The sequence below is a fragment of the Scheffersomyces stipitis genome, chromosome 4 (assembly GCF_000209165.1).
Source record: "Scheffersomyces stipitis CBS 6054 chromosome 4, complete sequence".
Classification (NCBI taxonomy): domain Eukaryota; kingdom Fungi; phylum Ascomycota; class Pichiomycetes; order Serinales; family Debaryomycetaceae; genus Scheffersomyces; species Scheffersomyces stipitis.
In genome coordinates this window covers 1659882-1686287 of record NC_009044.1, presented here as the reverse complement: position 1 = coordinate 1686287, position 26406 = coordinate 1659882, and the positions used below count along the sequence as shown (strand labels likewise).

The 26406-nt window shown below is 41.5% G+C and overlaps 12 protein-coding genes across 12 annotated transcripts; 4 read left to right on the top strand and 8 right to left on the bottom strand. All coding sequences in view use genetic code 12, as the record gives it.

The window, feature by feature from the left end:
• The first annotated feature begins 150 nt into the window (after nucleotides 1–150).
• Nucleotides 151–1737, top strand: PYK1 (pyruvate kinase). Its single transcript, XM_001384591.1, has one exon. It carries the CDS (start codon nucleotides 193–195, stop codon nucleotides 1705–1707), a length of 1515 nt encoding a protein of 504 aa, XP_001384628.1. The 5' UTR covers nucleotides 151–192; the 3' UTR covers nucleotides 1708–1737.
• Nucleotides 1738–2084: 347 nt separating this feature from the next.
• On the top strand, nucleotides 2085–3088 carry COQ5 (mitochondrial C- methyltransferase; the record flags this gene model as incomplete). Its single annotated transcript, XM_001384590.1, has 1 exon — nucleotides 2085–3088. One exon carries the CDS (start codon nucleotides 2085–2087, stop codon nucleotides 2979–2981), a length of 897 nt encoding a protein of 298 aa, XP_001384627.2.
• A 63-nt stretch (nucleotides 3089–3151) lies between these two features.
• Nucleotides 3152–4981, bottom strand: PICST_83654 (hypothetical protein; the record flags this gene model as incomplete). Its single annotated transcript, XM_001384240.1, has 2 exons — nucleotides 3152–3642; nucleotides 3670–4981. 2 exons carry the CDS (start codon nucleotides 4979–4981, stop codon nucleotides 3152–3154), a joined length of 1803 nt encoding a protein of 600 aa, XP_001384277.2.
• A 565-nt stretch (nucleotides 4982–5546) lies between these two features.
• On the top strand, nucleotides 5547–6626 carry GCD7 (translation initiation factor eIF2b; the record flags this gene model as incomplete). The annotated part of the gene is made up of 1 exon (XM_001384589.1): nucleotides 5547–6626. One exon carries the CDS (start codon nucleotides 5547–5549, stop codon nucleotides 6624–6626), a length of 1080 nt encoding a protein of 359 aa, XP_001384626.2.
• Nucleotides 6627–7406: 780 nt separating this feature from the next.
• On the bottom strand, nucleotides 7407–8033 carry HSP18 (18 kDa heat shock protein (HSP 18); the record flags this gene model as incomplete). Its single annotated transcript, XM_001384239.1, has 1 exon — nucleotides 7407–8033. One exon carries the CDS (start codon nucleotides 8031–8033, stop codon nucleotides 7407–7409), a length of 627 nt encoding a protein of 208 aa, XP_001384276.2.
• Nucleotides 8034–8288: 255 nt separating this feature from the next.
• On the bottom strand, nucleotides 8289–9473 carry SDS2 (regulatory subunit for the mitotic function of type I protein phosphatase; the record flags this gene model as incomplete). The annotated part of the gene is made up of 1 exon (XM_001384238.1): nucleotides 8289–9473. One exon carries the CDS (start codon nucleotides 9471–9473, stop codon nucleotides 8319–8321), a length of 1155 nt encoding a protein of 384 aa, XP_001384275.2. The 3' UTR covers nucleotides 8289–8318.
• A 554-nt stretch (nucleotides 9474–10027) lies between these two features.
• ACP1 (mitochondrial acyl carrier protein) lies at nucleotides 10028–10537 on the bottom strand. The gene has a single exon (XM_001384237.1). The coding sequence runs from the start codon at nucleotides 10517–10519 to the stop codon at nucleotides 10169–10171; it is 351 nt and encodes a 116-aa protein (XP_001384274.1). The 5' UTR covers nucleotides 10520–10537; the 3' UTR covers nucleotides 10028–10168.
• Nucleotides 10538–10724: 187 nt separating this feature from the next.
• Nucleotides 10725–16585, bottom strand: DOC180 (Dedicator of cytokinesis protein 4 CRK binding protein). Its single transcript, XM_001384236.1, has 3 exons — nucleotides 16191–16585; nucleotides 10893–16151; nucleotides 10725–10828 (listed from the first exon to the last, which is right to left on the bottom strand). Exons 1-3 carry the CDS (start codon nucleotides 16519–16521, stop codon nucleotides 10794–10796), a joined length of 5625 nt encoding a protein of 1874 aa, XP_001384273.2. The 5' UTR covers nucleotides 16522–16585; the 3' UTR covers nucleotides 10725–10793.
• A 747-nt stretch (nucleotides 16586–17332) lies between these two features.
• Nucleotides 17333–19084, bottom strand: SSY1.5 (transcriptional regulator of multiple amino acid permeases; the record flags this gene model as incomplete). Its single annotated transcript, XM_001384235.1, has 1 exon — nucleotides 17333–19084. A coding segment is annotated over one exon (1752 nt), but the record flags the coding sequence as incomplete, so codon positions are not given.
• A 3134-nt stretch (nucleotides 19085–22218) lies between these two features.
• On the top strand, nucleotides 22219–22842 carry FAU1 (5,10-methenyltetrahydrofolate synthetase; the record flags this gene model as incomplete). The annotated part of the gene is made up of 1 exon (XM_001384588.1): nucleotides 22219–22842. One exon carries the CDS (start codon nucleotides 22219–22221, stop codon nucleotides 22840–22842), a length of 624 nt encoding a protein of 207 aa, XP_001384625.2.
• An 89-nt stretch (nucleotides 22843–22931) lies between these two features.
• On the bottom strand, nucleotides 22932–23351 carry CYB5.1 (NADPH cytochrome B5 oxidoreductase-like protein; the record flags this gene model as incomplete). The annotated part of the gene is made up of 1 exon (XM_001384234.1): nucleotides 22932–23351. A coding segment is annotated over one exon (420 nt), but the record flags the coding sequence as incomplete, so codon positions are not given.
• A 585-nt stretch (nucleotides 23352–23936) lies between these two features.
• Nucleotides 23937–26315, bottom strand: PICST_59020 (predicted protein; the record flags this gene model as incomplete). The annotated part of the gene is made up of 1 exon (XM_001384233.1): nucleotides 23937–26315. A coding segment is annotated over one exon (2379 nt), but the record flags the coding sequence as incomplete, so codon positions are not given.
• Between the last annotated feature and the right edge of the window lie 91 nt (nucleotides 26316–26406).

Below are 26406 nucleotides of genomic sequence, written 5' to 3'. Positions count from 1 at the left end.
CTCCGTCCCAATTTTTTTCACTCAGTGATGCAGGCTGGTCGGAACGATTCGCATTTTTCATAATACATAAATAGGCTGTTATCTGCTTGAATTGATTGGTTTTTCGGAGTCTTTTTCTGCTCAGTTCATATATCATTATATCCATATATACTCGTATATATATAACTTCACCCATATATATACCAATTCGCAATGTCGTCTTCTTCTCTCGCCTGGTTGTCCCAATTGAACACCACCGACACCCCCGACAAGGTGCTCCGTCGTTCCTCCATCATCGGAACCATTGGCCCAAAGACCAACTCTGTCGAAGTCTTGGTCAAGTTGAGAAAGGCCGGTCTTAACATCGTGAGAATGAACTTCTCCCACGGCTCGTACGAGTACCACCAGTCGGTCATCGACAACGCTAAGAAGTCCGAAGAAGTGTATGTTGGCCGTCCACTCGCTATTGCCTTGGACACCAAGGGCCCAGAAATTAGAACCGGTACTACCGTGGATAATGTCGACTATCCAATTCCACCTAACCACGAAATGATCTTCACCACCGACGACGCCTACAAGACCAAGTCTGACGACAAGATCATGTACATCGACTACGCCAACATCACAAAGGTCATTGAAGTCGGCAGAATCATCTACGTTGATGATGGTGTTCTTTCCTTCGAAGTGTTGGAAATCGTTGACGAAAAGACCTTGAAGGTCAAGTCCATCAACGCTGGTAAGGTCTGCTCGCACAAGGGTGTCAACTTGCCAGGTACTGACGTCGACTTGCCAGCTTTGTCTGAAAAGGACAAGGCCGACATCCGTTTTGGTGTCAAGAACGGTGTACACATGATCTTTGCTTCGTTCATCAGAACCGGGGACGATATCAAGGAAATCAGAAGAGTACTTGGTGAAGACGGTAAGCAAATTCAAATCATTGCTAAGATCGAAAACCAACAGGGTGTCAACAACTTCGACGACATCTTGGCTGAAACCGACGGTGTCATGGTTGCTAGAGGTGACTTGGGTATTGAAATTCCAGCTCCTCAAGTTTTTGTTGTGCAAAAGCAGTTGATTGCTAAGTGTAACTTGGCTGCTAAGCCAGTCATCTGTGCCACCCAGATGTTGGAGTCTATGACTTACAACCCAAGACCAACCAGAGCCGAAGTCTCCGATGTCGGTAACGCCATCTTGGATGGTGCTGACTGTGTCATGTTGTCTGGAGAAACCGCTAAGGGTGACTACCCATTCGAAGCTGTTTCCATGATGCACAACACTGCCATCATTGCTGAAAAGGCTATCTCTTACCAGTCGTTGCACAACGAACTCAGAGTCTTGGCCAAAAAGCCAACTCCTACTTCCGAAACCTGTGCTGTAGCTGCCGTTTCTGCTGCCTACGAACAGGACGCTAAGGCTATCGTTGTCTTGTCCACTTCTGGTTTGAGTGCCAGACTCGTGTCCAAGTACAAGCCAAACGTGCCAATCATGATGGTTACCAGAAACGAAACATCCGCCAGATACTCCCACTTGTACAGAGGTGTGTATCCTTTCATCTACACCAAGGAAAAGGTTGCTAACTGGCAAGAAGACGTCGAAAACAGATTGAGATGGGCTGTTTCCGAAGCCATTGAGTTGGGTATCATCCACAAGGGTGACTCTATTGTCACTGTGCAGGGTTGGACTAGAGGTTCAGGTCACTCCAACACTGTCAGAATCGTTCAAGCTTAGATATCATAGTAATAAAAGACAGTAATTGAGAGAATAAGTGTAAATTTTACTAGATAGTTCAATTTGGTCAATTGATCTAAATGTGTACCAGCGGTTTGAAGTACGTGATAAACACCGAAATGCTACACGGTAGATAGAATTGGCTTAATTGTGAAAATAGGCATTTGTGAGAATAATCATATACGACTCCGTCTCGATGTGAGATGGGAAGAGGGATGAGACAAGATTTGTCGCGCCAATGTCATTTTTCACATCACGTGAAAAACGCGACTAAGACTGAAAAGTTGCTCCATGAGATTATTCGAAAACGAAATAGATGAATTCGTACGATTCCTACATTTCAGCAGTTTGTTCGCTTGTACATTCTTTCCGCCAGAATGAGTATGAAGTATATGAGCAACTTGGCCCAGGTGGGCAGAGCCAGTTCAAGGGTATCTTCGGTATTGCGCGGATCCCTGTACAATTCGGTCAGATACTACTCTGACGAAACTACCCATTTTGGGTATAAGACAGTGAAGAAGGACGACAAGGAAAAGCTCGTTGGAAATGTTTTTTCGCTGGTAGCCTCCAATTACGATGTAATGAATGATGCCATGAGTTTGGGTATTCACAGATTGTGGAAAAGCCACTTTATATCTAGATTGGATGCTGGAATGCGCCCAGGCTCTTCTAGACCGTTAGACTTCTTAGATGTAGCTGGAGGTACTGGAGATATTGCTTTTGGCTTGTTGGACCACGCCAAGACGAAGTATAATGACACACAATCTACAATGACAATTGCCGATATAAACCCAGACATGCTTCGGGAAGGTGAAAAAAGGTATCAACAGACCCAATGGAACGACGGCTCAGACAGAGTCAAGTTCTTGGTGCAGAACGGTGAAACCATGGACAAGATCGAAGACAACTCCAAAGACGTCTACACCATCGCTTTTGGTATCAGAAACTTCACCAATATCCAAGCAGGTTTGAACACTGCTTACCGTGTCTTGAGACCTGGTGGAATTTTTGCCTGTCTTGAGTTCTCTCAAGTAGACAATCCTGTGCTTGACTATGTCTATCAAGCATATTCATTCTCGCTCTTGCCTTTGATGGGCCAGTTGATTGCCAACGACAGAGAATCGTATCAATACTTAGTGGAAAGTATCCAGAAGTTCCCTAAACAGGAAGAGTTCAAGGGTATGATTGAAAAGGCTGGTTTCTACGTGCCAGAGAAGGGCTACGAGAATTTGACCTTTGGTGTTGCCTCTATACACATTGGTGTCAAGCTCTAGAAGAAATAAATCTGTAAATAATCAATACTTCTAACTACTTATATAAAATAATGTAAGTGTATATATATGACTACTTCTAGTATGGAAGACTAAATGTATATTTTTTCAAAAATATGGATCTCTATGTATTACCGGTTTGTCTGCAAATTGAAAGTCTATATTTATCACATCTACATATAAGCATACTTAATAGACTTGATGACATCTTCAGTCAAGTTTAGAGCCCTAATGAACCTGGTTTTAATGTCGTCGCTATCTACCTCCATAGCCGAATCGTCTTGTGCTGCGACTATTACTCCGTTGGCGATCTTGAACTTGACCCATATATCTCCTAATCTGGATTGAGCCTGTAAAGACATTTGCAAGTCGTAGTAAGGAGAAGCAGAATCGATGTCGTCCAATGAAAGTTGGAAATACTCTTCTTTTTCAGCATTTTGCTCCTCAACAGAAATTGCTGGCTCCTCAGGGGTATTCTTGAAGAAAGAGTCAAGATCGGTTTCTGCTTCTCTGTTGATAGGCTGGATAGTAGAAAAGGTGGCATTCTCAGAAATAGCATTAAGCGAAAGCAATTCTTCGTCGGTGACATCATCCGGCAATTTCAACGACTCCTTAAGTTTCTTCTTGGCTTCTTCAGTCAATTCCTTTTCGATGCTGTTACTAGCTATGTTGCCTACTTTAGAATTTCTACGCGACTTTATACCACCAGGCAAAATCTCCAGTTGAGACTTGACGTCGCACAACGACCGGTAAATATTGGCAAGAACAAGAAAGTTTCTGAAGTTAGGAATGAGAATGGCGAGATCTGTAAGCTGGTTAATTACCACAGACTTTATGGGTGCTACATTGTTGGAGGTAAAGTTATGGGCTATTTTGAACAGTATCTCAGAATTACTTTCCAATATCACCTTGTTTACGATTTCATCGCCAGTATTCAACGTTTCGAACATCTCGTCTACAATGGTGCCTGTTTTCTTCTTCTTATAATCAAGCAACCCCAAATATTCCAATAGATAGACGGGAAGATATACTGGATGATTGAGTACCAATTCTATCGACAAATTGTTTCCAGGTAAGAAGTCGGGGTTTGAAGTCACATCAAAGTCGAAACGGTATGGCTTGTAGCCTCCTTGTGGTGAATGCAAGTCCCATACCTTTGTTCTGTTTTCCTCAAAGTAATCGAGCTTAGACTCTCTATGTGAAGAAACAATCTTCAAGAGCATGTTGTAGTTCTTTCCCACAAGGTTTGTTTTGTCGCCATTTTCATGGTTTATGTATCTGTTGTCCTGCCAATAGTCGCTGAATACTCCGAGTTGTTGTTTGTTGTCATCGTTGATTCTGATTTTGCCAGTGCTGGTAATATAACCTTCACTGAGGAGCCAATCTCTGGGGTCATTTGTGCTTTGAACTGAGGATATCGTATATAAAAGGAGTGCCACACGCTCAAGAAATGAGAACACATCCACACTCGATGAAGAAAGTTTATCCATACCTGCCAAATACTTCAAGTTAACGGGGAAACTGTTCAATTTCTTGGAACGAAGATTCAGAAGCAATATCTCTTCCGCTATCGAAGCCAGGCCTGACGTTCCCTGTTGGAAAAACGACACTGGGTTCTTGGCTGGATCTATCAAGAGATTGGTCACTCCATTGGCATCCTGAGTCAGCGATTTAATGTGGCTATTGGGATTTTTCACTTCGCTTATTGAACTCAGAGAAGACGTATGATTGGCCAACGAAAGGGAAACATTGACTATGTCGTTGTCATCAACAAAATCAATGTCGATAAGGATAGAAGTGCCTGCTATCGTCAATCTCTGTGTTTTTCCGCCTCCCGGAGTCTGGTGTGCTGCATCTACGGTGTACCCCAATTTATCTACAAAAGTCTCTAGTTTCAATTGATGTGCTAGTCGCTGAACCAAATCTATAGACACCTTGAAGTTCAGAGAATAATCGTAAAGCGACAGCAAGCTGTTCTCCAATGCTCCAGTGGAAATAGGCATGCCGTATAAGCTGTGATATGAGAATTGGATATTGATAATCTGGAGAAGAGAGTAGTATAGTATGGTATATCTGAATACTTACAGTACGGCATAGTTGACGATGTCACGTGATACCATAGGACTCATCAATGGAATCCATAAATCGTACAAGATATCAGTTCAATGTCAAATGGTTAATCTTGAACAAAGTTGTGATGTATGGGTTAGATGTTCAAGATAAGACCGTGAAGCTTTAATTTGAAAGTTTAACAAACTATACGGTTAAAGTACTTCACAGATTATTATCAATTAGCTGCGAAAAACTCTTATAATTATCTTTTAAGCCCAGCATGGTTACTATCAACAATTGTCAATTATACAATAACCGTATTGAACTGAATACAGTAACTCTCTTTGAACTCAGTATTTGTCGTCCATGCTGTATATTCAACATCAACTACTTTACCAACCTAACCCCATAAAGACTCAGGTTATTATATCACGTGACTATTTTACTACAATAATTTTTTTTCACTTATGATTCACATCTACAATTGTCTCTACTCTATTCTCTTGCAACCACAACATGCCTGCTGCCACTGTGACACCCGAGATCCGGGCCATAATTGACCCTTTGGTATCTTCGTTGAAACGTCAGCAGCTCAACGGAGACAAAACCATTGCTTTGGCCGTTTCCCAATTGCTTATGAAGGTCATAGCTGCCGCGAGATGGACCAATCCGTACGACTTGATTGACATAATCCGAAAAGTAGGCACCACACTCAGTTCTGCACAGCCTAGGAAAGTCGTGACGGGTAACATAGTCAGAAGAGTGCTAGCATTAATCCGAGATGAGATTGAGACTGAGCATGAAAATGGGGCAACACCCATGATGAGCTCTATGTTCTCATTGCTTTCTACCACCAACGATACTAGTCACAAGGAACAGCATAATCAGCTGAAAAAGCAGATGAGTGAATTAAGATCAATAATTATTCAGGGAATTCGTGATTTGGTGGACGAAATCACCAACGTCAACGACGGAATCGAGTCGATGTCGATGGACTTGATTCACGACAACGAAATCTTATTGACTCCTACACCTACCTCAGAGACCGTGTTGCAATTTTTGATCAAGGCCAGACAAAAGAGAAAGTTTACGGTTTTAATCACCGAGAGTTTCCCCAACTACATCAAGCAATCGCATCTGTTTGCGAAGAAGTTGGCCGAACACAAGATCGAGACCATCTTGGTACCAGACTCAACCATATATGCCGTAATGTCCCGTGTAGGTAAGGTAATAATAGGCTCCAGTGCCGTATTTGTCAATGGAGGCTGTATGGCCAACTCGGGGGTATCACACGTAGTCGAGTGTGCCAAAGAACACAGAACTCCTGTGTTTGCTCTTGCGGGCTTGTACAAGTTATCACCATTATATCCCTTCACCAGAGATGACTTAATAGAAGTGGGAAACTCCGGCAAAGTCTTGAACTATGACGACTTCAAACTCGTCGACAATGTAGAGCTCGTCACCAACCCCTTGGATGACTATATCCCTCCTGAGAATATTGACATCTACATCACCAACGTTGGGGGCTTTGCTCCTTCTTTCATCTATAGAATAGTGTTGGATAACTACAAGACTGAAGACAACAGCCTTGAATAGCATCTGTATAATAATAACCAAAACTTGAACAATTTCATGTTGAATATAAAAGAAAGTATATTATAGTAGGTTTCATTTTTGCTCTATAGCCGTATTCAACGCACCTGAGATGTCCCTTCTTGGAACAAACAAAGATTGAAAGTTATTATGGAAATCCTGTCCTATTGTCTTCATACTGTTTAATTTGGGTCTTCCTGTTCTCTTTCTAGTTTCACTACTGGCCATCATGATTTGTTTCTGGTGCCACCATTGTATCTCACCATCTACAAAGTCCATCAACTCTCTCATCAAAGGAGAAGAAGATGGCTCAGCTCTAGGATGAAATTTATCCAAAGCACTGGAACCAATGGGAAGAGGAGTTTGTAAGTGGCCGTAGACAAGGTAATTATTTCTGTCAATATTAACTTTGGGATTCCGAGTCTTCGCAGGTTTCTTTCTGGGCAGCGGTAACGATATGGGAGGTTGAGGTTTTGATTCCAGATCTACAATGTAGACCTGTTCTTCGGCGATTGGCCAAGTTGGCACTTTCACCCAATCCGATCCTCTTTGGATCCAGGTATGCACCAAACCCATTTGTAATTGTTTGAAATCTTGTCTTATTTCAAGCTAAAAATGGGTGCAAAAATGTTAGCGAGTCCTATACTCATTTTAAAAATTTGCAACACCTACAAATCTACACTATGAATATTTCAAAAATGAATTCACATCCTAAATAACTATAAACACGTTGAATATCTTATCAAAAGTAGAGCAACACAGAAAACATTCCAGTAAGTTCATTTACTTCAGATTCTCTTTCGTTGTCTTAGAAGGTTCTTCGACAGGCTCAGCCAACGTTTTAGCTGGTGCTTCGTCGATTAAATGGTCCACATTGTGACCTTCTATCAGAACGTTAACAACATTTTCTTCATCACACTCAAGCTTTGGAATGGTGATAACGACGGTGTTGTCTTTGAAGTCAGCCAGGACATCATCTGGTCTAACTTTCTTATCGAACCTTACGCTGCTCTGGTAGCTGTTAGTGTAGGAGGAAGTCACGCCCTCCTTTTCTTCTGTCTTCTTCTCTTCAACAGAAATAGTCAATTCGTTCTCCTTTCTACGGAAGTCAACCTTCAATCCCTTGTTCTTCAAGTCCTCTCCTTTGAATGACACGATGTACTTGTCTGGCTCCTCTTTGGTGGTTACGTTTTCGTCAAAACCAGTAAATATCTTGCCGTCATTGAAATGAGCAAGCCAGTCATCTTCGAAATCACGTCTCACAAGTTGGCGAGGGTACCTCAGCTCAATCAACCGACTTGGGCTGTAGTAACCATGAAGTAATTTGGATTCATATCTCCTAGGTCTGTTGAAGAAATCCGAAGAGAAAAAGTTGTCAAACTCGTTGTCAAAGAAATTGTGTCTGAACATTGTGAATTAATTTGTATTCAAGTATAACTGAAGAACTAGAATTGAAACCAACAAGATAAGGAAACGTTCGTCTCCTTATATATTGCTGGAACCCACCCCTGAAACGGCTTAATGGCTGCGAATTATGGAACCCTGAGAATCCTGCAGAATTTTCTCCGGGCTTCTAGCATGACCCAGAAGCCCTGTAAAATCACCCAACAATGGCTATTGATTACATGATTACAGAGGGTTACAGGAGGGTATGACCAAGTCGTACGAAGCAAATCATATCATTTTCAACTAATTCTAGCTACGTATGTAGGTGGCATCAATCTTGGTCAAGCTGGGGCCCAAGTTCAATTTCAACTTTCTTCTATATGCCGTCATGTTCTGAGTCTGAACTGGGTTTCCCTCAAAATAGACAGTGTCTAGCTCTGGAAGCTTGCCTAGCTCCTTGGAGATCTCCTCAAAGGTAGCGATATGATTGTATGAACACCAGAAGTCTGTCAATTTGGTGAGATGCGACAAGTTCTCAAGTTTGGTCAATTTGTTGGAAGTAACGTCTAGCACATTAAGATTCGTGTTATGGTCCAAATTCTCAATTTTCTCTATACCGTTATGAGACAAGTACAATTCTTCCAAGTTGGTCAACTTGTCCAAGCCCTCGATCTTGGTGATTCTATTGGACTGTATTGAGAGCACTCTCAAGTTGACCAAGTTCGACATGTTCTCAAACTTGTGAATTTTGTTTTTTCCCAACCATAACTGTTGTAGGTTGACTAAAGTGTTAAGGTTTTCACTTATATACTCTATCTTGTTACCTCCCAACTCTAAGTTCTTTAAGCTGGTCAAGGTCTCCAAGTTCTTGATCTCTTTGATTTTATTCTGCACGAAGTACAAGTTTTCAAGTTTGGTCAATGTTTCTAAATTTTTGATATTTTTGATTTTATTGAATGACAAATCGAGATTTTTCAACTTGACTAATCGCTTGATGCTACTGGAAATATGATTGATTCTGTTGTCGTATAAGTCCAATTCCTCCATGGTGTCTGCGGGAAGGGTATCCAACTCCACTATCGAAGTAAGCAAGTTCTGTCTCAAACATAACGACTCTAACTTGGAGAATCTCTCGAGATGAAGGTCATCCAACAGTGAAATCTTCAAATGGATAAGGTCAATGTAGTCCGTGTTGGGATCTAAGTCCGTAGTCAAGTCTTGGTCAGCATCGATTTCTTCCTGGCGAGTATCAGGAACAACAGTTCCCGGGTATTCCACAGGAAGTGGCTCGTTTTCGTCGTCTTCTACTTCTTCTTCGTCTTCATCTTCAGTGTGAGACAAGATCGTTTCTTCTGTAGCAGCTAAACCCAGAGACTGAGTCAGGGCCGGGATCGGAGCCAGTGAAGATGGCAACTGGGTAGACTCTGATTGACTAGGAGCCTGGTCGATTTTGTCAGCTGTCATTGTGAAGTCGAGCGTGGTATCTATGGCAATTGTCTATTACTTAAGGGTAATTCTTCTAAATAGAGAGATAGAAACCTGGAGATCTTTTTTCGATCATGCAATGGATGCGTAGAGTGAAAATAGCGAGAAAAGTAAAATAGCGAGAACAATTAGCGAGATAAGAAAACAGCGACATAAGTAAAACAGTGAGACTGCTTCAAGGAGAATAGCGAGAAAATCTAGCGAGACTGAGACTGAGAATTGAGAAAATAGCGAGAACTAGACCGCAAGAAATTGAGAAATACATTAGTAAGTCGCGCAGAAATACCGAAGAATCATCTACATCCAGAAAACACTCCTCCAAATGTTCGCACGTGACTCTACATCAACCAATGAGATCCAACTAGATGTCATAGTCCTACTGTTACGCCACCAGAACTCTGAGTGTCTACATTGAGTCGTCAACAAAGGCCGACAAATGAGCACCAATGGCCAGTCTTGTCTGTATACGAAAAAACGTAGTAGTCGTTATGTTTAAATAATCCATAGATATCGACGACTCGCACCTAAAATTTCATACTATGCTGGTGTATATTCAGTATAGCAAGTCATATATACATTGTTGAAAAGCTCTAGAGGGTTCGATTTCAGTACAACTTATCGCTGTTGCATCGATTCACGCCAAATTGTAATTGGAAAAGTTCATTGCGTCAGAATTACAACTTACGTTCTTCTTCGTAGATGTAATCAACGGCTTCTCCCACAGTCTTGATTTCGTCAGAGATTTTGTCTGGAATCTCCAAGTCGAATTCTTCTTCCAAGGCAACCAAGGCTTCCACGGTGTCCAAAGAGTCCAATCCTAAGTCCTTCTGGAAGTTGGCCTCTAAAGTGAGCTTGGATTCTTGCAAGGCGGCAACAGTCTTCAAGGCTTCAAAAGCACGACTAGTAACTTCTTCCTTGGTGATGGGAGCAACAGCGTAGAAACGCACTGGGGCTCTGACAATAGCAGCAGCAACAGGAGCTCTGGCCATTTGCACACGAGCAGAACGAACAGCTAATCTAAACATTGTGAGGGGCGTAATGTGATGGAAATTCGGGAGAGATAGGATTGCTAGTACTATTTATTCACAAAATTGTATTGTAGAATCGAAGTGCAAAAATTTCGGATTAAGTCGTGTGCATTTAGTCACGTGAACGATTGCAAAAAATGCAGCTATGAACCTTAAATAATCAGAATATAAGTGTTTACTCTTCAATGGTACAAGTCCTTCTCTAAGCCATATAATGTCTCTTGAAATGTCTAAACAAAGTCTATCTACGCCTTGCTGTACCCTCTCCAATTCAATGCAGTTCGCTTCTGCTTGTTATTGGTGCTGCTGCCAATGCTGTAGGTAGACCCATCAATAGTAGAGCCTTTGTCAGATGACATGCCTGACTGACCTGATGCAACCGAAACTCTACTGCTGTTTAATTTACTGCTCATGAACGCACTACTTGTTCCTGACATAGACCGCTTATCACTGGCGTTGCTTCCAAGCAGGGGCGAGTGGTGATTAAGTTGTGGTGAGTGGTGAGAAAGCTGGGGCGATTGGTGGGGGTGGTGATGGTAGGAGTGCTCGTAATCAGTGGAGATTTTCAACAGTTCTATGTCTTCCTTGAAGTTCTTCTTGTATAACTCTACCAATGCCTCGTGTGAGGTTTTCATGCTGTTGGGGATCAACTTACCGTGAAGATGTAAACAACGATTCAAAATCAATGTTAAGTCGTTGAACGCATTTCTCAACAATCTGATTTGAAAAGCGTAGTCTTCCTTTCCGTCGTACTTAGGATCAGAAAAGAATGTACGGTACTGACCAACACCACCATTGACCGGCGAGTCAACAGTACCAGCCAATTGCCTGGACAAATCGTTGAACAACGATGTGAAGTCAACCTTTTCCTTGAACGCCAAGTTGATCATACTTTCCAATTGAATCATGTCATTGTTCTTATTGACAATGGTTCTAATGGCATTGTCCAAAGGTGACAACTTGAGCGTCTTCGTTCCCTTGATGTCACTTCTGTTCATCAACGTTGGAAACGAAAGGAATGTTTCGTAGGTAGTTTCTTCTGTCCACAAATCAAAGATGGAAGTAGCACCTGGAACCTTCTTCATGGTGGTGAAGAATCTCAAATCCTTATTTCGGGCGTATTGTCTAACACCAATGGAGGCATTGAATAACTTGTCAGAAATCTCATTGACGGGCTCAACAACACTGACATGAAGATATCTTCCTGTTTGTATTTTCTCTTTCAATTTCTGTGCTTCAGAATCGTCGGAAATAATTCTGGCACCAGGATACAATCTCAACAATCTCTCATGAATCGAAGTGATATGCTCGAAAGGTAAACCTTCGTAAATTTGCTCCTTACCTCTAATGTTGGTGGGGAAACCTGCTCCAATAAAAGCAACTCTAAAGAACGAAGGACTGAGCTTGTCTGAAGATTCCAAGTCAAGGTACAACTTTGCCAATTTATTGTGAACATAGGCAAAACTCTTCAAGTCGTATGTGTGTTGATGGTATGAATCCAATAATTCATTATAAGTATCTGTAGCCCTCTCAAGACTGTTACCCTTAATATAATTGTTGGCAATCATCTTATAAAGTGTTTCCTTTCTTTCAAATGATGATTGTTCTGGGAACTTTGGTCTAAAACTTGCAGATAGAATATTATTGTGATCCCAACTATAAGTTGAAGCAAGCAATTCTAAACTCAATGCTGCTTGAATAAAATCCTTTTTAGCAACATTCTCTTCGTACATAGAATTGATAAAAGAGTGGAATAATTCTGGTTTATTTGCATTCTTCAAGTAAGCATTGATGTTCAACTTGTGAAATGTTCTGTCATCGTCGAATTCAGGACCAACTGGAACACTGTTCAAATCGTTCAAGACTACCAAGAATCCAGAAAGACTTTCAATAAAATTGTACACAGTGCTAAATGCAACGTCTTCTCTGTCCAATCTGAATGTCAACTTCATTCTTTCAATGAAACTTTCTTGTTCAGGTACACCTGGTTTATAGGCATTTCTGTAATAGATATCATGTAAACCAACAAGACACTCCTTCTCAATATCAACAATCGAATCGCTCACAATAAATTCGGATACGATAACCGACCACAATATGTTCACTGCAACAGTTTGACATTCTACACTTCTCTGCAATGCAAACAACATCAATTCCTGTAGAATACCATAATCATTGTTGACAAAATCAACTTGGTATCCTCCAAACTTCTTCAAGTTAAATCTGACGTAGTCCTCATCTGTTGCATCCCAAGCAAGAGCATCCCAAGCTTCGTTCAACAAATAGGCAATTCTATCACGCATTGTACCTGTGATTTGGAAACAAGCCTTCTTAGGAACATCAGTCAAGTGTTCAATGGATACCGGTGCTAAACCAGACAATTTCAAAAGAGTCTTCAAGTAATTTCCCCAAAGCGAACGATCAAACATTTCAGATTCGTTAAGGGGAGGAATGTAATGTTTAATCAACAATGGTCTGATTAATTCCATAGCCGACAAGCAACCTTCCGCAACCATGGCGTACAATGACAACCATTTTTCTTCTGGGAAGTACTTTCCTATACGCATAATCTTGGCTCCCGAAATAAGGGTGATAATATCTTCGCTATGGAAGTTGTTAGCCAAGTACTTGGAAGAATCGAAATAGTCGCCTTGTACCTCGGTATCCAAGATCTTGATGAATCCTTCACTACCAGCTGAATCTTTTCCGATTCTAACGACGAAGGCAAAAATAGTAGCGATCTCAACCAAGACTTCGACCAAGACTTCATCGTTCACAATTGGGTCAATGTGATCTTCTTTGAAAGGGTGCTCCGTTTGGAAAAGTCTTGTGAATGTTCTTCTTGGTTTGAAGTATTCATTTCCTCTTGTGTACTTGTTGTATTTAATAAATGTTCTTGCAATTGCAGGTAATAACTTGGCTAGCGAATAGCAAGTACCTATTTCACCAGTGTGACCCTCCACGAATACAGATTTATGTAAAGTCCAACAAACAGCATTCAAAATGCTGCATGCCAACCTTGTAGCATCAATATCTGTTGGTCCCAATAACACATCCATAGCCCATTGAATAGATTTGTTTAACAATACGCCTCTAGTTGCTGGGTTATCTGTCAAACTTGTCGAGAACAAACGATGAATAAGCAACAATTTGCTGATGATAATCTTGTTATCTTTAGCTGTCACGATTGCTTTCTTGGTACCGTAAGAATCCTCATTCAACCCCAACCCTCTAATACCGACTGAGTCGATAAAGTTAATAAGGTATTTCATAATAATCTTCTCATCCAAATGATTCTTAAAGGCTAAGACATAGTCGATGATATCTAAAATAAGTACCTGATCGCTGATCAAAGAAGTTGACTGGATTGAAAGTAATAAGGAAGCTGACTTAAACAAAGCGTTTAGAGCCATTGCAAAGCCTTCGACGTCCGAGGTAGGGTCAACTGAGTGAATCGACAATTTCATGATAATGGAGACAACTCTGCATAACGATCTGGAGACAGAATTCCAGTTTGATTCAGCTCGGGCAAATATCTCTGCAACCTTATTTAACAAGAAAACACCAATTGCTGGCAAACCATTATACTTGAGAAGGAACGATTCAATCAAAAACAAGTACTGGTCTTGCTTACCAAAGATAGTGTCAAGCAAATGGACAATTGCTTTAAAAGCATTGTCAAGAAGCATATCAACACTAGAATTCAAAGGCTTTTGACTGGAAACATCAACAATTGCGTACAAGGAACTCAACAACTCCGGAAAATACTTGACTACCTGGGCAATTTCCAACTTACAGAAAGATACCAACGAGTTGGACAAGTCATCAATGCCACTGGAGCCATTCTTGAGGAACCTTTCAAATTGGAAGATATTATCAATTGCAACGTCAGAGTTGTAGATCTTACCAACGTATTCAGTGCTGACCTCAACTTGGGCCATGGGCAACTTGTGAGCTGTTGAAGTAATTTCGATACAGTGAGTTTTCTTCTTATTGAATTCAACCAATCTGTTCCCAGACTTGTAAAGAAGCTTTCCTTCACCTGCTAATGCACCGTTGACATAGAGGGATAACAAGATGTAATCATCCTTAGGAAGCTTCTTCGAAGGATTCTTCAAGGAGATACCGTTAACCTTTACGATTTCTCCGATGGACTCTCCTGGGAAGACAGAGATGAATTGCCAGGATCGTTTTTCTTGTTGATTCGAAGCCTTAGCAAACGTGATCAACTCATTGTTTGGTGTAGTCACTTCGAAAGTCAACAAGTCATCCTTGGTAATGTTATTAAGCAAAGTAACCTTACCCATGAACAAGTAGATTCTTTCATAATTCTCAGCCAAGGGATCAAAGAAGATAGGCTTAATTCTTGAAATGGGTGCTGCTGCTGTGACAGAGTTTGCATTTGTCCCAGAGAATTGATGTTTGAACTCCTTCACAGTGACCACCAATTTTTCTGCTCTTGGGTTGACAGCGATACCATGTCCAGAACCAGAAATGATTCTGTCAACGATTTCACCCCAACCGTTGTTGTGGGCATCGTCATCAATACCAGGCTTGGCTCCCTTCTTGTTATTGACGTAAGATCCAAACAACTTAATCGCAAATTGATGAGACTCACCAGATTCCAAAGAGCCTTGGTTCTTGGAAAAGATACGCGTGATGTCGGTCACACCAGCAGCCACCCCCTTCTTGACTCTTCTGATCTGAGGAAGATGTGACGTACCTTTGGTGTTCAAATCTACTTCTTCCGTGAGAATGGCTACCAAGTAGACTCTGTTGTTCTCGATTTCACTAACCGGAATATTTCTGAACAATGCTGCGCTGATCTTTTCCACATGAACCAACTCGTCCACAGAGTTGGTGTGAACAGCAAAGGCTTCTGTCAATCTCTTACGGTTGTTACGAACGTAAATATAAGCAGTCATACCAGCGAAGCCCGGAGGTTGGTAGACAGATGAGCCCAATACCGACCGGAAATCTACAAGGATGTGAGCTGGAGGGTCGTGTTGCAATTTCTTGTTAGATGGTGGTTCCAACGAAAACATGTTTGGGTGATTATGCGCGTCGACAGGAAACTTTGATTCCAAAGCACATAACACCTGGTTCAAGGCGATTCTAGACGGAGTAGCATTCAAGTTCGACAACAAATCACCAGAGAGCGCATCTCTGGATAATACCGCCTTGTAGCCGGAAATGTCAGTGTTGTCGTTATCCAAGTCATAGGATTGGAAGTTCAATCTCGCAGATTTGGATGCCAACTTCTTGGGAATCTTGTTGAGCAAGAAGGTGGCAGTTTCACGGGCTACCTGAGATTCGTTGGCAGTTAGCAAGTTGTGGTTCAACTTGATCCTCGTTTCGTTGAGCGAAAAGTAGATCGTGGACAACTTGTTGAACAACCGGAACTCACCGATGGAGTACAAGGCAAAGATGTGCGACGTCAACAACTCGAGCGCGTGTCTGATTTCAGCCGTCAAGTCGCTGTGCTTGTCGAAGATATTGGCTGGCAACGGAGGCATGGCTGATCTCAGAGGCGAGAAGTCGGAGCCATTGAGAGTTGAACCGTCGATATCGTCTCCGACGTTTTGTCTGAGCAATCTTTCAGAGTCCAGAATGGTGGGAATAGCACCAGCTGCGAAAACAGGACTGGCTAGAGCGGACACGCTCGAACCGTTGGCGACTCCATTGACGTAAATGTTGGCCGAGTCCAAGGGGATTTCTTCGATAAGTGCCACGTACAGAACGGGGAACACCGCGATCAGAATGTTGAGGTTGGGCAACTCGTCCAAGTTAACTGACGTAATGGTGAAGTCGTTGGGAAACGGCTTGGAGCAAACGTAACCACGGGCCCATTTGGCGTTCTTGACCTCGAAGATATACGCTTCATCCCCAGGATACAAGTTCCTTAATGAGGCGTTGTTGATGTTGGGGTGTTTTTCATAGGGGAGGAACGGCTTGACGAACTTTCCGCGAAGAAAGGTCTTGGTAGGTTCCCAGGACATGATCTACGGATAAAGATTGAAGACACCTGAAGCAAAACCTGAAAGAGTAGAAAGAGAAAAAGAGGATCTGAAAGAAGTGGTGTAAAAAAAAAAATGAATCCGTGAATCGTAGAAGTAGTGAAAAAAAATCAGATTCGCCAAATCCAAAATAAATCTGGAGAAAAAGCAAATGCAAGTGGATCAATAAAAAAAAATATGTACGTGGAAAAAATACAAAGTTCAATACAAAATAGAAGTGGCCATACAAGCCAAAATGTGCCATACAAAACACATACAAACATTCAAATCGTTGCCAGAGAAACGTAAACAAGAGATCAGGCGAATAAACAACTAAAAGCCACAAGTCACGGACACAATCACAGCGACTGGCCACAAACAAAAATCAGGCGAACTCACGTAGAATTTCACCTCCCTCCCAAAATCAGATAACGGCAATAAAGTTGTCTAATTTCAGGTCGCAATGCAGAGAGAGAAAAAAGCTTGTCGCTAGAAAATAGACGAGTGTGTCACGTGCTGGAACCCTTTTTTCCTTATCCGGCCACTATGGGTGCGAAATCTCTGTTGGATTATGAGCTCCAGAATGGTTAAATGATGGATACATATCTGAACAGATGTGGTTGATAACGAATTAATTCCCTTGCGTGTGTCTCATATAATCCAGAGCAACATAATGTACAATTTAGATCTGTTGCGACTGCTCTTTATCTCATGACTTCAAGCCCCTAAAACTCTTAATTATTAATCTTGTATTACTATAACTTTTGTTCTCCAACCAAATATATAATTAAAGAAATGAATAATGTTCACGAGTTTATGCCAAAAACGACATCCACTTTTGCGTGAGGTCCTTGAAGTTTCCAGCGTCGTACTCACGCCCTCTGTCCCAGATCACTCTATCAAGCTCTGTTCTACCAGAGTCAAAGTCCAACGTATCCAACGTAGGAATTCTGGTACCTCTCACCAATCTATAGCCCACATAAAGCACGGCAAATACTATAAGTGTACCGTAGCTGGAAAAGAAGAACATAGTATCCCATTCATCTTGTAAGAACACAACGAATCCCATACCGAGAATAATGAACGCAGATCCAATGAGCCCAACAAAAGCACTGTATGGCTGAAAGGGCGATCTATAAGGATAGTTCTTGTCGTCTCTGCTGATGATATCTGGACGTCTGCGCAAGCCGTAATAGAATCTTATAAACGACAAACTCATGGCAAACCACACAAATATACCAGACGAGGCAATAATACTGGTGAGATTCATGAAAACTACAGTAGCCCTCTCTGAGACACAGATGTATGAAAGTAATCCGAAACTAGCAGCAAATAAAACAGCCACATACGGAATTCCAAACCGATTGCAGTAAGTCAATTGTTTGGGAGCTTTCTTCTGTAATGCTAAAGAATAAACTGTTCTAGAACTGACATACAACTGAGCATTGCCACAGCTGACAGCAAAAAATACCAAAAAGCCATTGACAACATTACTAAATCTGCACAAAGCAGCAGATTGCAATGCTACAATCCATGGACTCTGAGCGCCGCTTCCAACACCAGCATAAACTACAGAATCGCTGATACAATTTACTCCACCAACATATTTAATAGCATAGTTGGTACTGAACTCATTTGCAGATACTCCTGTACTGCCCAGATAGTATCTCAACAATCTGGGGTCTCCAGCATAAATGTTCAACGAAACCGCAAAGGCTGACAAACAGTAGAAGATAAGAATTCTCCAGAACACTCTCTTTGTAGCAGAAGGAAGAGCCTTTCTGGGGTTCTGTGCTTCACACGCAGCTATACAAACGATTTCCGTTCCACTATAGGCATATGAAACAATCATCAAGGCAACTACAAGAGATAAGAAACGACCCTTGTCACTTCCAATACCGGCGCTTTCAGAGCTGCTACCATTATCGTGCAAATTAAATGTAGGTCTGAACAAACCGAATATAAGGTTATTAGCAAAATCGGATCGATCATGCTGCCAAAACTTAAAGCCAATAACGCCGTTGTCGAAACCTCCACGATTCATTACGATCATAATGACAATCATGGCCAAAACCCAGACTAATTTGATCAAACTGGAGATATACTCGATTTCACCAAAAACTCTGATATCCACCAAATTGCATAGCACAACCAATCCGAGAAACAAGGTAACGAACCCAGCCGAATTACCTTTACTTTCGGGAATATTTAGAGAAGGGTAGTATGCCAACATGATGACGCTTGCAACGACTTCGCCTGCCAAACCAAATGCAAAACTGAAGAAATAAAGCCAGCCAACGCAGAACCCAAAAGCGTCGTCTACGAACCGGGAACTCAAGCCTGAGACCCCATCGACTACAGATACAAAAGTGACCATTTCACAGAAGGAAACGATCGTTGCCAACACAATAGTACCACAAATAGCAAATGCAAGTAAAGTGCCCAAACCGCCAGCGATTGTGAACGCTTTGCCAGAATTCAAGAATAGACCCACGCCTAGAGTTCCCCCAAAGGAAATCATCTGAAGGTGTCTTACCTTGAGTTTTCTCTGTAATGTTTTACCATGACTTTCACTTGTCGACAGCGTCGGTGATGTTGCATCGTTGTTGATGTAAAGTTCGCTGATATCACTTTTGGTTGGACTCTGGTGTCGTTTCCAGTCTACGTTGTACCTAAGTTTACTTCGCGTGTTTCTGCGTGCTGTCTCTTTTTCAAATTCGTTGTGAGCATAGAACCGGTCGTCTAGCATCGGGTTCGGCACCACCTCTAGAACAGACTTGGATGTATCCGTATTTGGGGCAAGTTTGGCATATTTGTTGTAGATCGCCTCGTTAAGTTCTGTCTGTTTTACATATCTGTTGAAGTCGTCTAGCCTCGACAAATTGAAGATAGAGCTAGTATTTGAATCTGTACGAAGCAACTGGAGCGGTATATCTGTCTGACTCTTCATATTCTTGACAGTTTCATCGACCTGGTGTCGTCTGATTTTTGCTTTTTCTAGAGCTTCATAGGTTCTTAAGAATTTGAATCTTTCATTCTCATTAGTGAACACTTCGTTGGAGTTCTGGGCCATGTGATTCAATATGGAAGGATCAAGTGAGATTTCGTCTGAACGAATAGGGTCGTAGAACTCGTTGCCGGCATCCATCTGGACATTTGAATTCATTTCGGAGTAGCCATCCATGCCATCGGATGCTTGGCTTGATCTGACAAATCCAGAGCGATGGAAAATATTTCGTAACTGATCTATGGAGCTTGAAACAGACGAAGTGTCATCAATATCCTCGATACTTATTTGGGCATCTTTTATGTCTTTTTCATGGTTTTTGGTCTCTAACACTGTGGTCGGTGAAGGTCTCTGGTTCCTAGAATTACCCATTCTGGGGAAGAGGCCATTATTAAGCACTGAGCTTGCGACACTAGAAGTGTCTGATGGTGGCCCAGCCATGGTCAGAATGCTTTGGATGTATAGCTGAAGCTATGGAATACCTGATATCAGAATGTTGGGCGATGGTAAAGATAAAGATGGTGAAAAGATCTGACAAAGAGATTATTGGTGAAAAAACGCAATCTTTATTAGTCCTTAAAAAGGAGATACGAGCGAAAGTTGAGATTAAGCAAAAGCGCAAGTCGGAGTTGCTTCTTATGAAGAATGTTTCACACAGTAATATTTAGTAGAAGTTGAGTTGATAGTAGAGGTTGAAGTTGAAGATGACTAAGGATCTTCAGTGGCTACAGTCAGCGGAGTATCGGATAAAATAACCGGGAACTGAGTGGGATCAGATAGAGCTCAGCCTGTGTTCTATGCAGAGGGTAAATGTTAGCGAACAAGGCATAACAAGCGAGTAATGGTTAGAGGTAAGATAATCAGGACACAACTTAATGTCAGCAACAGAAGGATCTTAGTATAGAGTGAATATATAGATAAATGGCAGAAACATACAATACATGTTTGAAACAGAAGTAAAAAGTACAGAAGTACTTCAGAATACAAAAAAGTGTACATCATTCATATAACATGCAAGAAGTAGTACTACGCCGACAATATAATACAAATCATAGAGGATTCAAATCTCTTTACATTCTATCTAGATCAAGTGTTCGCTTTTAAACTGCCGTTGTGTCCTCACGAGGACAGCTTAAAAGATTTGCGTCAGAAACCGGGGTGTGCAATGGCATCGACACTGTGCTGGTAGGTGTGAGCAAGCCCATCAAGCCTGCCAGCTGGTAGTCCAAAAATAAAGGTAACAATTAGTAAAGTCATCAATGATGACGTTTCAGCTGTTACACTGAAAAGAACAGATACTACACTTGATCTAAGCCAAAAGGCAAAGAGATTTGGTTGCAGATAAAGGGAGACCAGGGGAACGGGCGAATTTATAGTAAATCGATGTGGGCCGGGTAACCCCGAAAACTTTTTAGATGTGTATTATGCAGGACACACAGGTATTGATAGCTAGGGTGGGAAAGGGTGGTCGGATTGGATAATTGAATTGTCCATTTAGAAATTTCAATTAGAATTCATAAATCACTTATCATTCCAGAAGAGTAGTAACCGCCAGTTGCAACAACAAAATAGCCAATCCGACCAACTGAATCTAACGATAAGAACTTTCAAACTTCTGTCTGGATTCTAAGTATAGTTCTATGCACGGATACGCTATTTTTTAAAAAATAATAAGCTTAGCATGAAATTCATATTTGCAACTTAACTTCTTTCAATATGAAGTCAACCTTCTTGGAAAAATGGTGCTATTTCAAATGAAAGAATTTTTTTCTAGCTTAGGTCAAGAAGTCAATTCATGCAAGGTTTGTTCAGTTTGTCTATTTTATAGACTTTTTACATAATTTTTTCGGAAATCAATTATAAAGCACATTATTTACAATTTCATAAGCCAAATACAAAAGAATGATGTTTATTTGGAAGTTTGGTTTGCTAATATTTCTTTCTTTCATAGCGACATTTTCGCTGTTGAAAATTATAATATGGGGATAAACACAATGGAATAATATTTGCTTGCTGAACCTTGGTCTCTGGTCGTAAAGAGAAAGGTATTCAATTTGTTCGAATGTAGTACTATCTTGATGTGGATATTAGAAGCAGGTTGTATTGTTAAGCTAACTTTCATCCTAGATGTGGTGTTGATAGCAATAGAGACTCATATTCCTGTGGCCGTGCTTGATCTATGAACTATAAAAGCTCAGCTAAAATGATGTTAATTTCAAACTTATGGCTAATATGTTTGGGGCTAATCATGATAAGTTGTTTCGCTTAGTGGACGAAAATGTATCAGCAACATATTAATGTTGCAAAGGGATCGTACTTTGTAATAGTGTATAATTCAATGGATGCTTTGAACCAGAGTTGAGTAATATGTAAGTAAAATTGGGTCAATTCGAACGAAACTGTGATTTTTGAAAACTGCAACATCATCATAAAATTTATCACTACAATCGTCCTATAAGTGGCACCGAATCACGAGTTATACGTTTCTTATCCAGTATACGTCGACTACCAACGTCAAGAGCAACCCCTGTAGCTATTTTGTTCGAAGATCTATTTTCTTTCATACTTTTGGGTGCAAATTATTTTCGCATTTTGCACAGTCGGCGTCGCAGATTTAGACTTTTGAATACTCCAGATTTCCATTTCAAAATAGTTGTCCTTTTATCATTTTATTCTTCAGAACACACCACTCTATGTCTTCGCTTAAGCAGGCTAAGACACAATTGCGTCGGCAGATTAAAGAATCTCTTAGAGCTATTTCTCAGGAGTCGCTTCAGACACAATCCAATGATATCCATAAAAAGTTATTGGGCCATCCAGTATTCCAGAAAGCAACAAAAATAGCTTTGTACATGAATATGCCCGATCTGGAGGTCAAAACCGATGCTATAATTCACTCCTGCTACCAGATGGGCAAACAGGTGTATTTACCACGTTGCAAGACTGAAGTTGTAGAGGGAAGAAAGAATTGCCATTTGGTAATGCTCAGAGTGCCTAGTTATGAAGATGTAAAGGCTCTTAAGCCTCAAGGGAAGTATCAGCTCTTAGAGCCTATAGAAGGAGTCGATGCCATGGACGAGGGAGATTTAGACGTGGTGATTGTACCTGGTGTAGTATTTTCCACTACCAAACAACGTATGGGTCATGGTGCTGGTTTCTACGATGAGTTCATAAAGTTTTACAATTCTAAACACAACAGAAGACCATATCTCATTGGCCTAGGCTTACATCAGCAGTTTGTCAACTCATTACCTACAGAGGAACATGACTGGGATTTGGACAGTCTTGTTATAAGCGGGCATGATATCGTGTATTAGAATTGTTAGAATCAATGATGCAAATGTACTATAGTAAAGACAATATAATAATATGTGTAAAGAAGTGAATAATGTTTACAGTCTGAACTCTACCCGCTGGAAAGGATTCCTATCATACAGTTCTCAAGCATCCTATCAGCGCTGACCCAACTGTGGTATTTGTTGAAAAGAGCTGTTCCGTCGCGGCCAGCACATTTCATGATCTCATCGACTCCCCCTGGATGGAAGTCTACATACGGAGTGATGTTGAAAACCTTTCCATTAATGGAAGTCCAACAGTCTTGCCTAGTCTTGTGATTCTTCAACTCGTCCTTCGAAACTCGTACATACTGAGGCGGCGGAGTCGATTCAACCACTCCACGTAGCACATGCTTTGGAGTCTTGGAATTTAGATTGGCCCAATCTAAAGGTGAATGTCCTGGGGATAGAACTACCTTCTGTCTTTCACGAGAATTACCAGGTATTCCAAGACGAGAAGTTCTTTGTGCCGAATTAGGAGCAGGAAATAGACTGCTGGACCCAGAAGATGACCGTGTCGGCGGCTGGAGTGACCCACCCGTTCGTATCTTCGATGTATCTCTATCCATTGACATGATCTAAGGAGTATATGAAAATGAAATGTATAGCAAAGCTTTTAAAACTATTAGTGGTGAATCCAGAAGAATGACAATAAACAATCTCGCTCAGATTATCACAAACACCTAAAACTAGAGCCGATTCAGTGACAGTCTACTGGAAGCAGACGTAGCTGATTGTAATAAGCATATCTGAAAACTGCTCTGATTTGAGATTTTTGAAGTCACGTGAATTTCTCGAATTCATGCCGATATTCATATCTTTCGGCGACAACAAGAGAATATAGTTCTCTAGTGCTATCAGGATGTTATTTCCTAGGAATTGGTATGGTTGGATTCGGTTTTCGGAGATATTCAGAAAGGAATGAAGAAAACTCCATCTTGTAGTCTATATTGTATTCGTACTCTATAGATATATATTAACATACTGGTTCTAGTCTTGCAACGATTCTATGCTAATCGATAATGTCCAAACTCCTAATTACGGACTTGCTTATGTTCATGATAACTCTAAAGATTCTAAACTATTTGGGAATGTTTGATTTGTTTGCGGTCGACTCTCTCGTAGTACAACATGTAGACACTTGTCATTTCAAGCATCATTGTGCTTCGACTTACCTCAGTCACTTTGGAATCGCTGATTCTCCAGTAGGGTTGTTTTATGGCAGAAGGAATCTTCTTCATCTTGACCTTATCCGAATGTTGGCTATTCTGCGAATCGTGGACCGATTTGCTAATAGCAGCCAGGGCCAACTCAGCTGAGAAGTACTCGCGAGGCTCATCTACTAACAACTCTGCTGGAGTAGCCGACCCTGAGTTGACAATCTCTTGAATACCGGCTTCCTCCGGATCAGCTTGGAACACAGATGGACGACGGCCCATCATAGTGGAGAGTCTACGACGAACGTTTCCATCCTTGGAGCCCATAGAGCTATTGCTAGATGATCTACGTTTGTCCAAAGAAGAATGACCCGTGTTAATAGATGATTTGGTTCCTTCTGAGGAAGTCCTCATGGACACTGATGCAAGCTCAGAAGAGGTAGCCGGAACTACATCGTATGTTGTGTCACCATTAAAATCGTCAATAATCTCGGGGAACAATTTGAATATGTTCCCGTCCTTATCCTTGACAAACAAAGGCTTCTTCTTGTAGCACTCGTAGTGACCTTGGGTGTGCGAGCCTTGGTGCTTGATCATGGCTTTGAGTCTGTACTTGTAAACGTCATTTTCGTTGAACTTGAACTTTTTGAAGTGGTCCCGTAACTTTTCTGATTGGTCGTCTGAAATTGGAGCGCTGTTTATGGTACGAGACTTGTCGGAGGCATTGGTAATTGAACTGTTCTGCATCGTGGCCGTGGTACTAACTGAGGGCTGCATCGATTCTTCAGTTGAAGTAGACGAAGTGTCGTTGTCTTCTAGATCGTTTTCTTCTCCAGCATCATCTGTAGAAGTGCCATTATCGACTACATTAGCTTCAACATCTACATCTTCTGTTCCTTTAACATCGACATCTTCTCTTTGGACGTCTTCGTCTTCCATATCGTTTACATCGCGGGTTAAGACATGTGCAGCCGTGACTTCGATTTTCGACTCCAACTGCTTTTCCTCCTCTTCCTCTGCCTGGTGTTGGAATTGTCTTAACTGCTCGTGGTACTCCTTACCTATAGACAACGTCAAGTGCTCTTTAAACGAAACTTTGCAGGGATTCCTTGTGGCATTGCCTCCGTTGAAGCTTGAACGAGAGAGGTGCACACCGAATATTTTGGGAGGCTTCAAGATCTGCGTATGCCTAAACACTGTCGAAGTGATCTGGGAAATATTAACTCCGCCTACGTTATAATCGCGGATGAAGTCTTCCAATTCTTTTGGCAAATCGTCATTGATACAAAGTTTGGAGTTGTTGTTCAACTTCTTGAGTTCGTTGATGTGCTTGACATCTTGATCAGGAATGGTACGCTTCATGTGGTTTTCGTTATTTATTATCGCGACGATCCTACACTTGAGGCATTGGTAGCCTTCTATGGACTCTGTCTTGTTGTCGTTCAACATGTCTTCGATGTCACTAGACAGTTTTTGTGGCGTGTGCAATGTGATCATCAAGAACGGAGCAAAGTTCGGTGTAGATACCCCAAGACACTTGAGACACTTGAGCTGGCTCAAAGTTAACCCCGAGAAGGGAAACTCTGGCACCTGGATCTTGTCCAATGTCGAGTAGTCTCTCGGTGAAGGAGTGTCCCTCAGTCCGAGAATGGTGTGGAGATTGGTCTTGATGTACTTGTGCAAGTTTTTGATTTTGATATTTTCATTCTCTAACGTCTCGTTGATAAGCTGAGTCAATTCATGGGCATCATGTTGTGATCGAGATATTTTTGCATTGAAGATACCCTCTAGTACGTGGAGAAAAGTCCATACGGATATAGTTCGTGATGCCATCTGGGTTTCCTGGAGTTTCTTGATGATGTCGGCGAGCCCAATATGGAGCGAGATGTCAAACTTGGATATAGTATTTTTGAACTTTGAAGTTGAGGCTGCACTGGAATCTCCATTTTTCGTACTGAGTCTCTGGTGGTGGATTACATTGTTGATGTCGATATTTTTCGACTTCGCAAAAGCCGAAAGCTCATTGAAACTGGTGATGAACTTGTTCAAGTAGTCGGTAAGTCCAGGAAGAGCCAGATAGGCTTGGACGGACGAGTTGGCAAAGCAATCGTTCCGTAGGTTGATTAGGCCCGTAGTGTATTTGTCAGGTCTTTTCGCGAACATAGTACTGCGGTTCCAAGGAAGTGACGGCAGAAGCACGTAGTAGAAGAGCGAAGCCGCAATTGAGACCAGGGCTAGCAACGTATGTTGTTGGCGTGTGTTCTTTGATCTCCAGTAGTCCACAAACTTAGTGGAGACGCTGTGGAGAAGAAGCTGGAAAGTGTATGTAAATCTTTTGCAAATATGGAGAATAGTCCATTTGCTCACAGAAGCTGACTGATTAGCAAAG